Here is a 14936-nt window from a genome sequence, read left to right on the forward strand (position 1 = left end):
TTCAGAGGAGGAAACTGAGGCACGGGGGTGTAAGTGATTTACTCCAGGTCAGTAGAGAAACTGGATTCATGAAGAGTGACTGAGTTTGGGGCTGGAGGGTAGTGTGGAACCGGAAGGGGGCAGATGAGTGGCCAGGGAGGAAGGAGGGCAGGAGGGAGGACAGACCACAGTGGCTGGCAGGGGAGAGGAGTTGGGAATAGCTCGATTTCTGCAGCGCCTCAGACATCTGGGGGCTCCGTGGGTCTGTGCTGACAGTCTTGGGGGCTCAGTTCTTAGGACTCTCGCTCCCTCTGTGACCTAAGCAGAGAAGCAGGTCCAATCCATGCACCCAAGGCCTGTGGCACTGACTCCCTACAGTGGCTCCAGCCTCCTGGGCCTCTGCCCCCATATTGTCCTAGCATCTGGCAGGGCAGGGCTCCTCACCATGTCCCTCCCACGAAGCCAGGACCATTCCCGGCTTGTACCGACATCCCTAGGCTGGCAGTGGCTGCACCTGCCCCGTCGTCTCCATCCTGCCAAGCTCAGTCCCACCCCATCCCCCATCCCTGTACTCAGGATTGGGGTCTCTAAGGACCCAACTAAAGGATCTTTCCAGAGCATCTGGTTCTGCTCTTCTCCTCTCCCAGTTGTTCAGCTGATGTTTATTGAGCACCTACTACGTGCATCGGGGACACTGAGGCCCCTAGGGGACGTGGGACTTGAGCAGGTGACTCAGCCAGCCTGCATCAAGGGGTCCTGTGACCCAGGTCTCTCACCACCCAGTCTCCTCTCCTGGGCTTGCAAGCTGGGGAGGAGGCGTGGGGTGGTGCCCGAGTAGTCAGGAGCCTTTGGAGATCTGAGAGGGGGTGCTGCTGAGCCCCTCCCCTTGGCGCCCCGCGATGGAGAGGGGCTGGTTTATTTCTCCTGCCCCCGAGCTCTGACCTGCACAGCGTCCTTCTCCTGAGAACCCTCCGCTTCCCCGCTGCTCCCGCCCCTGCCACATCTGTTTCCTGTCAGGCTCCAGCTGCGCCTCCCCCCTGCCAGCCCCGTCCCCCAGGAGAAGAAAACGCTAATGGGCTTTGCCTTGCTGCAGGGGGTGGGGGCGGCCCTCGGTGGCAATCAGTCCCAGCTGCTGTGTGTTTTCCCTCCGTGACAGCTCCCCGAGCTCCCCACCCGGGGCAGGCTGAGCAGGGCTGAGCGGTGGGGCCAGGACCCACGGGGAAGTCCAGGAGGGTCATGGAAGAGGAGGGGGCCTGGTGAGAACGTGGCAAGAGTGTTTCCACAGGGACTCGGCTGGTTCCCCTGCCCGCAGCCTGCCCCTAACCCTACATAATAATAGCAACAATTCATATTAGTGCCGGCCAACACTTCGAGTGCTCTCTATGTACCAGGCACTATTCTAATCACTTGTATACATTAACTTTTCACTCTTTACAGCAACCGTGTCAAGTAGGTACTCTTATTAGTCCCATTTTACGAAGGAGAAAATTGAGGCACAGAGAGGTTAAGTGACTTGCTAAGGGTCACACTGCAATTGCTAAATCTTACAGAGCTCTTTGGGCTATAAAGTGCTTTAAGACAGTTATCTCGTTTACTTCTCTCTCTACCACACATACAAAAACAAAAAAACTAGGAAAAAGAGAATATTAGGCCAGGCGCAGTGGCTCACGCCTGTACTCCTAGCACTCTGGAAGGTGGAGGAGGGAAGATCACTTGAGCTCAGGAGTTCGACACCAGCCTGAGCAAGAGTGAGACCCTGTCTCTACTAAAAATAGAAAAATCAGCCAGGCATCGTGGCGCACACCTGTTGTCCCAGCTATTCAGGAGGTTGAGGCAGGAGGATCGCTTGAACCCAAGAGTTGGAGGTTGCAGTGAGCTATGATGATGCCACTGCACTCTAGCCCCGGCGACAGAGCAGGACTCTGTCTAAAAAAAAAAGGATAGTGAATATTAACCTCCCACCCAGGTTACAGAAGGGCAAATTGAGGTTCTAGAGGAGAAAGATCTTGCTCAACAGACTTCGGCTGATCGGTGGCAGAGCTGGCGTGCGAAGCTCTGTCTGTCTGCGGTAATACCCTGTCCTATGGAGACATTGCAGAAGACACCAGCGGAAGAGTTTTCCAGAATAGTCTTCAGGACACACTGTATATGATCCCCAAAGGCTCCCTGGAGGCTCTGCCCTCAGCCCTGCCTGGAAGACAGACGCCCCATCAGGGTGGGAGCGGCTGAGCAGGCGCTAGCGGACTCCTCCCAGGGGAGAGAGGTGGGCTTGTGAGAAAAGCACCCCTCCCCCAACACGGAAAGCCAGGGACCGGGACAGGCTGGGAGGGAGCGCGTGCAATCTGGGGTGGGCACTGGCCCTAAGGGGCCCTAGTCTCAGTACCAGGCAGCCAGTGGGGCCAGCTGCTAGGCAGCAGGGAGTGTGCCCCACAGCGTGGGGATTGGGGACAGCAGGTGTGGCCAGGACGCCACACACCCACCACCTCCTGGCTGCGGGCCCTGGGACAAGACCCTTAATGTCTGGGAGCCTCAGTTTCCTGTCTGTACGGTGGATAGTGATATGCCACTCACAGGGAGGTCACGAGGTGAGGTGGCCTGACTTAGGTGGCAGTGCTTTGCCACGCAAAGTATAGGCCCTGGGAAGTGAGCGGTGTCGAGCCTTCTTACTCTGGCTTCTCCAGCCCCTCCCGGAAGGCTGGGTTCAGCAGGGGCCAGGCCAGCAGGGCCATGAGGGAGCGGCAGGGGGCTGGAAACCAGCTTGGGTTTGGTCTGGTGGAGGGGAGACTTCAGGACCACACTGTTAAGACCATCCTTCAGGAGCCAAGCAAAGTCTGTGTGGCACCCGTGTGGCCCCCGTGTGGCTGGGATCTCTCAGATGAGGGTGCAGGGACCCAGATTCTATCTCTAGTGGGGGAGCCTTCTTACAGTGCAAACAGTGAACTGAGCTCCCCAGCCCCAGGGGCATGCAAGCCCAGGGTGGAGGGAGGCTGCTGCAGGTCTCCACGGCATGTCTGGGAGAGCAGGGCTGTGACCTCCCTAGGCCCTTTCACCTTGGGATCCTGGCTGCAATTTTGAGTGACCTCTCCCAGCAGGTGACCCCTCCCATTAGTGAGAATAAACAATATTCTCAGCTTCTGTAGGCCGTGCCCTGTGCGCTCTCGCCACTGAGTTGTCTGCTAAGAACAACCCCACAAGGAAACTGATACCGGCATCCACTTCTGCAGAAGGATCAGAGGGGGCAGGTGGCTGCTCACAGTCACACAGCTCATGGGTAGCAGAGCCCAGGTCTGGCAGGAAGTCACTTTCCCTCTCCTGGCCAGGATAAAGGCCAGACGTGGGGGGCTGGTCATCTGAAAGCCCCCGAGGTGCCTGCCCTTGGTCACCTGTCCACAAAGGACAAGCCAGGCCTTTGCTTTGTGGCTTGAAGGCTGGAAGCACAGGAATGGGTTTTATGACCCCTGGATCAGAACCCTGCCTACCCACAGTCCCCCTCCTTGCCTTCTAGAACCTTCTGACTCTTCCCCAGACTGCTCCGAGTGTCTGCTTGGGGCCAGGACTGCACTCATCCTCAGCAGTCCTGGGTTGGGTTCTGCCTCCAGGGCCCCACCCCAGCTGTTGTTCCTGCCGCCCTTTCCTCAGCATGTGGCTCCCAGCTGGCCCCGACCACCTTCCTCTGAGTCCCCCCCCCCTCCAGTCTGTGCAGGGGACCTTCTGCAGGCAGGGACTCCGGTGGGAGAGAAAGCAACGTCTCTGTGAGGCAGCCAAGAAACCGTCTGTGCAGGAGGCGTTCCTCATGGCCGCCATAAATTCTGCAGGGAAACAAGTCTCTGCCGGCTTTCGAGAGCCAGGAAAGGAGGGAAACAGAGAGAGGGAAGCCCCCTGCCCAACAGAAATGTGCTTGTCCTGCCTAACACTGTCCAGGTCACAGACATCCGGACGTCTCTGCGGGGCCTCCAGTACCTTGCGTGTGAGGTGCTATGAATGGCCCACTTTACAGATGTGCAAACCGAGGCTCCCTGAGGCCACACAGTGAGCGAGTGCCATAACAGGCCTGGTGAGTCACCTTCCTTCTCTGGGCCTCGGTTTCCATGTCAGAAAACTGAGGTTCCAGTCATGTAGGCAGGTGCTGGGCTGGCCCCGGGATGTGGGGTCGCTTAAACTCCGCTGCTGACCTCACGGAGCTAGCGGCTCACTCACCCCATGCCGAAGCGCTGCCACTGTGCCCAGGTTAAGCTTCCCTTGAATCCTGAGGCCGCACGAGCAGGCACAAGAGTGACATGTGGCCAGAAGCCCTAGATGCCAGGAGTCAGGGTCTGCCGTGCTCTGGGCCTCAGTGTCCTCGTCTGGACACCCTGTACCCATGTCCTGCCTCTATCCTGGACTTCTGTGAGCTTCAGGCGGTGGCTGCTGCGAGAGTACTGGGGCAGAGGGTTCTGGGCACAGGACTCCCTCCCGTAGCTCTGTCCCCAACCCAGGGCCTCAGCTACCAGGACACAGACGCCTGCACACAGGCCAGAGCAGGAGGGCCTGGGCGCCCCGGCCAAGGCCACCTCTGACCACAAGTGCTCTCCCGCTCCCTCCCTCTCTCTCTGTCTGTGTCTCTGTCTCGTGTGGACGTGTGTCTCTGTTGCTCTGTCTGGGCCCCCACTCTTCTGTCTCTGTGTGTGTCTCTTCCTCTCCACCCCCCTTGGGCCCCCTTCCTCTTTCTCCCTGCAGAGACCCCTGGAGAAGCCCGACGGCCTGGACGTGTCTGACCAGAGCAAGGAGCACCCGCAGCACCTCTGCGAGAAGTGCAAGGTCCTGGGCTACTACTGCCGCCGCGTGCAGTGACCGGCCGCCTGCCCGCCCGCCCGCACCCACCGCCCCCTCCTGCCAGCCCGAGGAGACATCACCACCTCCCCGTGCTGCTCTGAGGGGCTGCGTGTCCCCCTGTGCGTGGGGTGTCTTCGCAGGCCGGAGGGCTGGGCAGGGGGGTCTTAGGGTCCTTGCCTCATGTGTGTTGACAAACAGTGTTACTGACATTGCTGCCCCACAGGCCAGAGAAGGCAGGGTCTCTGGGGCTCTTTGCAGGTGGGCCGGGGGTCTCTGTGAAGGGGACAAAGGTGAGCAGAGGCCAGCACCCAGGACCCCACAAAGCCCTTGGTGTCCCCCGCAGGCTCTCCCGTGAGAGTCCCTTTGGGGTGAGCAGCCTTGTATTGGCCACAAGTGCACTAAATTTACTGTGAATCCCAAAGCCTGCAGGGGACCATCTCCCCGAGACCAGCCAGGCCCCCTTCTCCCACCCTGTGCCTTCCGGCTTGCCCCGTGTGGAAAGCCACTCTCAGAAACCCCTGTGTTTCTGTCCTGTTTAAGTCAGCAATCGTGGCAAGCGGCCATCTGTCCTAGCAGCTGCTGAGGAGGGGCCTCTCTGTCCCCTGCCCTCGCCAAGCCCCAAACCCTGACTGCCTCTGATGTCACTGGCATTGCACCTGGGGGCTGCACCCCGACCCCACCCCCATGGACCCAGACAGGAGGGGTCGGGGCAGGGGAGGCGCTGAACGTTGACAGTGCTCCAAGATGTGTCCCAGGAACACTGGCAGCACCTCCCACGACCCCCACCGGACACTCTTCCCACTGGCTCGGGTTTGCCAGGCCCATTCCCTTCCCCTCCTCCGCCTCCCACCCACACTGGGGGTCCACAACCCGATCAAGGTTGTGGGGCCCAGCGTGGAAGCCGCTCTGGCAGGAAGGACACAGGCCTGGTGTTCTGGAGACCTGGGCTCAATTCCTGGCCCTGCTGCCGACACACTGTGTGACCTTGGGCAAGGACTTCTCATCTCCGGGCCTCGGTTCCCCATTAGTTAAGTGAGAACATGACACTAGTCCTGATGTTCTGGGACTCAGGGTGGCTGGTGCCGTCTCCTGGAGCAGAGAGCTCATTTGGGGAGCTCCACCCAGGACGGAGGGAGAAACCTCCCAGGTGCCGGGTATCACACCAGGACCCCTCCGTCGGTCACTTAGGAAGTCAGGCTGAGGGATGCCACATCCTGCCCCCACCCCTGCAGCCCCAGCTCTGCTTGTCATCCTCCACCCCTACAAAAATGGAAAAGGATGCCCCCTCCTCCTCACCTAGGCCCCCAGCCCCTCACATGGGACCCTGGGACAAGCTACAGAACCTCTCATTGGTAAGATGGGGACGATGATTTCCTACCTCCCAAGGATGCAGGGAGGCCTCTTGGCGCATGGCATGGTCCGGGAACCGCTGTCCTGGCTGGCAGGCAGGAACACACGCTCCCCCCTCTCCCCCAGATGAGAAGCCCCTTCTGTTGTCACAGCCTCCTTCCTTTCTCCCAGGGAAGGGAGAGAACCCGCTGTCAGGACTGGGTCGCTTGATTTTGCCCCAACATTATGCCTCTGTGGGGGAAAAAAACAAACAAATCAGACCGCAATGTAGGCCTGAAATTCAGTGTTTACCATGGCTCAAGGACACCCAGCTGGTGCCCAGGTGCCTTTTGTTTTCAAATGAAGATGCTTTGTACAGCTGAGGAGTTATGTGAAGTGTTAACCAGGGGTCCAGGGGGAGAGTTAGAAGATGGAGCGAGTGCATTTGCAGCCGGGGGGCTGCAGGGTAGATCTGGGGGGCCCATACCCTCCGAGCACTTAAACAAGGTGTATTTGCTCTAGGCTGGGCAGCAGGCTACCACCCTCGCCACACTGGGGATCTCCCCTGAGGACTCCCCAGGCCCACTGCTCCTCTCCAGGGTGGCCAGGGGAGCAAGGCTTCTGCACCGAAGAGAAGCTGTCACTGACAGTCACCTTACTGCGTTTCTAAAGAGGACGTTCACAGTGGTGGGCAGTGCGCTTGTCCCAACCCTTCCGGGGACCTGGTCCCACTCAGACACCTTGGCCCAAGGCTGCCTGGGGCCTGCCCACTGGGCTGCAAATGTAGGGGACGCCCACGCCCTAAAAAGAACCCAGGCTCCAGACCGCAGGAACCAGGGCCTTCCACACTCGGGCCAACAGGAGGTAGGACATCATTCCAGCAGGTGGCCATCGCCTTCCATCTACGCATAGTCGGCCACCTCGGGGGCTGTGCCCACTCTCCGGAGGCCACCCTTCCGCAGTGCTGCCCCCCAGCCCTGGGCTCTGTTCTGGCTGAATTTGGGAGCTGTCTGTGGTCAGCAAAGCCACTGCTGTCCAGGCTGGGTGCTGTGAGATTTAAGTGCTCAGAGGGCCTGGGAGCCCAGGGGACAAGAAAGTGTGTGGTTTTAGTACGTTCAAAAGGGACAATCGCTTGCAGTTAGTAGATCTAGTGATCTAGTTGGGAGATAATGGTGTTTACCCCATATGAAGTATTCGATAGTTCTACATGTGAATTTGTATTTATTTTGAGTTATACTTGACACAGAATTCCTTTTTTTAAAAAAAAATACTATGTGTGTGTATTTTGAAAAAAAAAAAATTCATAGATGTTAAAATTTCTGCATGGTTACCAACTTTTCTCACAACACTGAATTTGGTAGCTTCTCCCGAAAAATCTTCACAGTGATTTTTGTCTGTATATATTTGAGGGCCTTTTTTTAGAAAAAGAAAAAGAAAAGAAAAATATAATTGCTTGATTTTTGAGATTAAAAAAAACAAACAAAAAGGGAGGCATTTTTTAAAACTTCAGAACTTTCAGGAGGGCAACAGAATATCAAACAAAGATTTCTGGAAGTATTTTTGCGAACCTTCTGGTTGAGCTGCGAGAAAATATTTATGGTGAGAACTTTTCTCTTTTTCCTGTTATTGGATTTTGGTTGTTTTTTTGTTTGTTTTTTACTATGCTTTGGTCTGTAAAAAGTGTGCAACTGAACTACATTAAGAAGGAAATATTGTCTACATAGATATTATATGAAGTTGGTACATAATTCTGATGAGAAAAACAAATCTTTGCAATTCTTTAAGCCATATTATTGTTATTCTGTGTTATTTTCCTTGGATGAAAATATCAGTATTAAGTAGCCAGCCTATTATTCAAGTGTTTAGACTTATTAATATGTTCTTGTCCTGTATTTATACATATGTGTATTTTGGAAAGTATTGCCTTTTGAAAGGGAAGCTATTATTAGATACATAGCGAAAAACGGAATGGTGCCTCTTCCGCAGAGGATAACAGACATAGCAATATAACCCATTCTCTTGCACCTTCTTTTTATTATCTTGTTATTATGGTTTTATTAATTTTGTAGGGGGGCAGGGAGTGGGCAAGGGGGAGAGGACGCATTGGACTCACCAGCCCTTCTGCGCTCTGCCAGCCCCTTGGCCTGGTTGGGGGCTTCCCATCGGCAAGGCCAAAGGAGGGAAGAGGAGGCAGGGGGCAGACTTCTCCATGCCTCCGTTGGAGCTTTGCCATCTCAGCTGGGCCTCGGGGCCATGCTTCTTGAACTTGGATATGTCAACCAGAGCTCTCCAGCATCTAATAGACTTGAGTCTACTCTAAACGAATATTTAATCCAACCTCACTACATCGTAGCCCAGTGCAACAACTAACCCTGAAGCGTGGGGTGTTCTGGCTGTCAGCAAGGTGGCCGAGCCATCTCCCACTGGGGGCTGGTGGCAGTGGGGCTGCCAACCTCACTGTCTGACCTCCTCCACCCCCGTGTGGTGACCCTGTCCGTGTCTGTATCTGTTAATACGTGTGAGTCCAGCTAAAAAGACAAACAGAACCCGTGGGCCCAGCTTGGAGGGGACGTGGAGAAGCTCCCGACTTCTCCGAGGGCTGGCCTCGGGATGGCATTCCGTTGTGTGCCTTATTCCTGGAGAATCTGTATACGGCTTGCCTATAGCAATATAGCCTTTTTATGCTGTATTAAAAGGACTTTAAAAGCAAAACAGGCTCACGGGTTTCCTTGTTTATGCAGAGTGCAGGGCGTCAGGAGGAGGCTGGATGTTTTTGCAGAGGCTGGAACGGGGTGGCGTGGGGGACGTGGGGCTGCCCTCCAGCTCCCACGGGTCTGGGCCGTCTTGTCCTTGCCTGGCCTCCACGCTATTGATTTGCACCCTCCCAGCCCCTCAGCCCCCAAGTGGACACTCTCTCCAGGGCAAGGGCCCTCCCCGAGTTGGGCCCCAGACTGGGTGAGATTGTCGGCAGATTAGATCACTTGTTAGCTCTATGGTGGGGCTCCCGGGTAACCATATATAGGAGTGAATCTTCCTTGGACGGCAGCCCTGGGCCTCGCCCCCTGCTGCTCACGCGTGGCCCACTTGGCCACATTCAGGATTTGGGCCCCAGACACGGGGCATCACACAGCACACCAAAGTGTTTAGGAGAGAGAGAGCAGGGCCAGGACCGGGCTGGACTGTCAGGAGGGGGGACTCCTGCTGAGGCCACAGACAAGAGCCACGGGAAGCAAGGCCATCAGAAGCCATCTGCCTCCAAAGCCCTTCCGCCCAGAATCAGTGCTCTTGTTTTTCTCAATCTTTTGGGAGCTTTAAAAACGCCAAAGCCTTGGTCCCACCCCAGAAAGGATGAAATTGGTCTGCGTGTGTCCTTGGACTTTTAAAGCCCTTGGGTCAGTCCGTTGCGCATCCAAAGTTAAGCAGCGCTGCGCTCGGAGATGGTCCCACGTGTTCCTGTGGGGCTGATGGTGATGCAGGGAGGAGGCCGGTGGGCAGCAGGTCCCAGCCCCACCTGAGGGGCATCCAGCCCCCGGCTCCAGCCAATTGTTGCGATCTAAGAATAATGCTGCGTGGGGCTGGGGAACAGGGAAGAGGGGAGAGGAAAGCTGGAAATCCCAGTTGTTGCGTGAAATTGTTCACGTTTTAAATCCGGCAACTAGTTCACTGAATTTTTAAACAGTGTGTAGGTCAGAGCCTGTGTCTGTGGGCCAGCCCGTGCCTCCAGACTGCAGCCTCTGAGATGGAGCAGAGAAAACAAGGGCCAGGCCTTGGAGGCAGGGACCACGAATGGGGCAAGGGGGTGACAGGCAGGAACAGAGATCGCTGAGTCCAGAAGCAGGACCTGTTGTCCTATTTGGGGTGCAGAGTGAATCCCTGGAGCCACCAAGCCTTGTCCTCAGGGTGGGAAATGGCAGGCAGGACCTGAGTCAGCCTGAACGCAGGTGGGCGCCAGTCCAGCCCAGCAGGCGAGTGGAGAGGGGACCCATCCCCACCAGAGTGACTCCATGACAGCTTCTGTTGTAGCGAGCACTCTGCCAAGCCATCGAGTTCTCCAGCAGCCTGGGGAGGGCTGTCACTTTCCCCAGGCAGATCTGTGGACCGGAGCCCCGAGTCTGTCTCAGAGCGCTGCTGCGAGGCCAGCCCTGCCCCCTCCAGCCGTGTGACATGGAGCAGCTTCCCCTGCCTCTCTGAGCTCCAGCTCCCTCGGGGATATTGTGCTGGTGAAACAGCCCAGTGAACACAAGACCCAGCCCACTGCCAAGCACCCAGCTGGGGCCCCGGGAATGTGCATCTCTTGCTCCCTTTGTCGGTGGCATAGACAGAAACATTTTGCCAGAGATCTCTCAGCGGAGTCAGAGGGGAGCGGGCCTCAAACCCAGGACCCTGGGCTCATTTGCTCACCCAGTAGGCACCGAGGCATGAACTGAGCACCCTCTGTGTGCCCAGGCTGGGGGGCTTCAAGGTCGTTCGATCATCTGCCCTTGACTTTGTGTGTGTCAGTGTGCAAGCGCCTGAGTGTTTGTTTTGTTTTGTTTTCCGTGGAAAAAAAACAAACCCAAGGCAAATACAGCCTGCATTTCGACATCTCCGGGAGCCGTGGAAACCAGTAATTCTCCTGGACAGGAAGGATTTCCGGTTGGACTCAGTGCCCATGTCTGCAGGCAGCGGCTGCTGAGGACCCAGGAGTCCACTGGGGAAAGGGGTGTCAGGGGACCCAGAGAGCCCAGCCCAGCTCTGGCCTGAAGCTGGGGCCCCCAGAAGGGAAGGTCGTGCCTGAGGCCACCCAGTCGGCAGGTGGCAGAGCCAAGATTTGAACTTGGAGTTTTCGCCTCCCAGTGTGGTGCATTAGAGGCAGGGCTGGGACAGAGACAGCGCTGCAAGGTGGGGCACCTGCTCCAGACACTGAGAAGGGAGATCAGGCCGGGGGTGCCCTCAGGTGACCCAGGCAAGGTGTGACATGGAGCCTCGTGTCCTCATCTGTAAGCTGGGGGCAATCAGGACGCCCCGAGCACTGCAGTGGACCCCTGGTCAGTCCCTGCACACAGCACAATGACGGCGCCTCTCTCCCCGCTGGCCCCCACCGTGGTGGTGGAGTTCCTCACACCAGGGGACAGGCCCGGCCACAGGCCCAAGTGTCTCCCGGCTTTCCGGCCTCCTAACAGTCCTGGCAGGAGCCAGGCCAGGGAACAACATGCCAACATGGCAGGTGGAGAAGCTGAGGCCCGGGGAGGGCCCTGCACCCCGGGCTCACAAGTGGGGTCCTCCCTGCACCCTGCCGCCTCCAGTCTGTGCTGTTTCTGATCCTGACACCACCCTGTTCAGTCCTTCAGCAAACCGCCACCTATCAGCCTTTCTCCCGGCCATGCCCGGAGCCCCGAGTTAGCTTCCGCCCAGAGGGTTTGCGACCAGCGAGAAGGGGCAGGGAGGAGCCCAGATGCAGGGAACAAGGGCTGGGGGGGCTCACCACCTCTCCACAGTCAGGCGTCCTGGCTGTTCCTCCAGAGCCGTGGCCAGAGCCAGGAGCCAGGAACAGACTGTCCTTAGGCCTCGAGGCTTCTCCCACCGTTTGTCCCGAGGCTGGATGCCTGTGGGGATGTCAGAGGCCACCTGCTCCCCTGCCCCGCCCGACACACTCACACTCGCACATGCTCACGCTACTCTCACACCTGTTCACACATTCGCACACACACTCAAGCATACACACACTCACCCGCTCCCACATACAACTCGCACACAGGCACAGCCCAGCACGGCAGGAGTCCTGGGGGCAGGAGCCCGGGGCTCCCCTCCCATCTGGAAGGCGCACACCCTGCAGCCCTCAAAGAGGCCACCAGCCCTCTCGGCCTGTGAGGACGCTCCTGCCCAGAAGGGTGAAGGACAGCATGTAACTCTGCCCATGTCCCTCCCGACAGGCCAGCAGTCCTTCCCACGAGCTGAGGACCCCAGGTAGGTAAGAGACCCCCGCCCCCGCCCTCAGCCCAACACGGTGAGCAGGATTCCGACCTCACATTCTGCAAAGTGGAGAGAATTTATATGTTGTTAGGTGCAATAACGGCATTGGGATCATGTGACAAATATCCTCGTCTGTTAGATTCTGGGGTATTTATGGGTGAGATGAGACAACACCCGAGCTTTGTTTTCCAGCAATCCAGAATATGGGCTGCAGGCGGGCACCTGGGATCTGCCGCTCTGTTCTCCGCTTTTGTGTCTGTTTCCACTCTTGGGCAGGAGATGAGCTCAAAGGTGAGCAGGCCAAGGAGGTGCCCCAGGGCAGAGTGGGGCGGGTCCCCCATGTCCCTCCAACGACCTGGCTGTCTCCTCTGCAGGGACTGCTCGGCCTCACTCTGCGTCTCCACTGTCCGGTGTGGGCTGGCACAGGGTTGGGTTATTAAAGGTAGAACAGACAAGTACGTGAGAGTTACAGCCAACGTCCCTGGAGCCTCCTGGGGTGACAGCCCTTGTGCTAGTGACTGACACACGTCGTCATTTTTGATCCTTGCAACAACCCTGTGAGGTGGGTACAACCATGAGTCCCATTTTACAGACGGAGAAGCTGAAGTTCGGAGAGGTAGCAAGGGGCAGAGCCCCTCCCTGCCCCCCTCCCAGAGACTCCCCACCTCCAACCCCCAGGGCATAGCAGGCCCAGGGTCTAATCCCTGCCATCCGCTGCAGCTGTGTGGCCCTCCCAGACAGGCAGCCGCAGGCCTGCCCTCAGCCCGCTCTGCTCTGCCCCTGGCCCCTCTCCCCTGCCAGCCTCCTGGAGCCCTGTACTAAGACTGTCCCCTCCCCATCCTCCATCTTTATCCAGGACGCGAAGGGGACCTTCCTCCCACTCCAAGCACTCAGATCTGGGGGCCGAGTGGCATCCAATGCACCACCCTCTCAACCTCCCCCCAGCCCCTCTCTGGTCACTAGGTTGGTCCCAACCCCACGGCCCCCCACACCCAGCTCCTGCAGACGGTGGGGCAATTTGGGGTCCGAGTCCTACCTTGTAAGCCCAGGACCACGGTGCCCGCTGCGAACTCCCTCTCTGCCTCCCCACCCTCATCCTGGGCAAGGACTCCGGGGCCGGCTGCACAGGACACGGAATCACAGCTTCATCAGGGTCTTCTTAAGCAAGTCGCTTCACCTCTCTGAGCCTCGGTTTCCTCCCTTGTAAAACGGGAATGCTAATGTGCATCTGCCTACCTGAGGGTCACTGTCGAGACTGATCCAGATAAGGCGGCAAGGCGCTTGGCACGTGGGACGTGCTCAGGCGTTGTGAGCTGGTCACGGAGACAGTGACAGTCCCCTAGGCCTGTGCTGCTTCTGGAATGGGCCCCGTGATTCCCTTGTGCCTTCTCCCATCAGACCCTGAGCCATGCATGCTGAAACCCCCTGACAGGGTGGCGGCAGTCCCGGGAAGGGACTCGGACCTGCCGGCTCTCCTTGGTCATTCCCCTCCCTCCCCCAGCACCCACGCCCCGTTAGTCCCGTTCTGACTGGGTTTCTGCCTCAGTTTCCATGTTGTGCTGAGGCAAAAGACCCTCGCCCAGCCTGTAACGGGTCCTCCTCTCCCTGGGAATCTGCCCCCAGCCCCCCACCACGTGGAGACGCCTTCAAATAGCGTCGCCCTGCCCTCCCCTCCCCCACGAACGTGCCAGCTCAGAAGTCCCCCGCTGTCCGCCCTCTTGCACAATCAGCTGGGCCCTGCTGCCCCCTGGTGGCTGAGGCGAAGAACCACAACTGCCTGCAGGCGGGCAAGCCAGTGCAGGGGACAAAGGGGATTTTGTTTTTCCTCCCAAATCCCAGGTGAGCCCTGACCTCCCCATGACAGGGCCACCCGGGCCTCATGCACCTGTGCTTGAGTAAAACCCCCAAATGGTAATATTGGTTTTTTCACCCTTGATTGTAAAAGCGATGCATGCACAATATGACGTGGAAACCACACAGGAAGATCGGAAGCAGGGCAGCCACGCTCTCCGTAGCCCACCTTCCCCACCAGACCATCGTCCAGTTTGGCCAGTGCCTTCCACAGGCCTTTTGCCTATGCACATGTGCACACACGCAATGCTAATGGACTACAGTTGACGCGCTGTTCTGTAACTTGCTTCATCTTGGTCATCTGCTTCCCTGTTAGCACAGAGACCTTTGTCACTTGTCTAATAGCTGGCCGTAGCCCTTGTTGGCTGACGTGTTTATCAACCCCACATTGAAAGGTTTAAAGCGTTATCATTTTGACAAATTCATCTTTTTTTCTTAATCACTTTTCCTTTTGGTGCAGTGAAAAGAGCTGGAATCAGGGCAGCTAGAGCTTGACTTGCCAGATCTCCGGCCACTGCTTTTTTGAAATTTTATTTTATTTTTAATTGACACATAATAATGATACATATTTATGGGGCACATTGTGATGTTTCAATACATGTATACATTGCATAATGACCAAATCAGGGTAATTACCTCAAACATTTATCATTTCTTTGTGGTATGAACATTCAGAATCCTCTTTTCTGGTTACTTTAATACATACAATACAATATAGTTAACTGTGGTCACTCTCCTGGGCAACAGAACACAGAACGTATTCCTCCTAGCTAACTGTAACGTTGTACCTGTTGACCAATCTCTCCCCTCACCCCCAATCCTCCCCCTTCCCCAGCCCCTGGTAACCACTATTGCATTCTCTACTTTTATGAGATCAGCTTTTTAAAATTCTGCAAATGAGTGAGATCATGCAGTGTTTATATTTCTGTTCAGGCCCTGTCTTCGATCACATCTTTTTTCTCCCCAGGCCTCAGTTTCCCAGTCTATCCAACTAGGGCATGGGCTCCACGCAG

The 14936-nt window shown here is 56.9% G+C and overlaps 1 protein-coding gene across 1 annotated transcript in view; it reads left to right on the top strand.

Annotated features, from left to right (window-relative positions):
• The window catches only part of ZCCHC24 (zinc finger, CCHC domain containing 24), a 58146-nt gene extending 52092 nt beyond the window's left edge, over window positions 1-6054 (top strand). The window contains exon 4 of the mRNA XM_012663289.1: window positions 4696-6054. Coding sequence (XP_012518743.1) covers window positions 4696-4809 — 114 coding nt within the window. The 3' untranslated portion in view covers window positions 4810-6054. The remainder of the gene's footprint in view (window positions 1-4695) is intronic.
• Window positions 6055-14936: the final 8882 nt, after the last annotated feature.

Source organism: Propithecus coquereli, unplaced genomic scaffold (genome assembly GCF_000956105.1).
Source record: "Propithecus coquereli isolate 6110/MARCELLA unplaced genomic scaffold, Pcoq_1.0 Scaffold80, whole genome shotgun sequence".
NCBI lineage: Eukaryota > Metazoa > Chordata > Mammalia > Primates > Indriidae > Propithecus > Propithecus coquereli.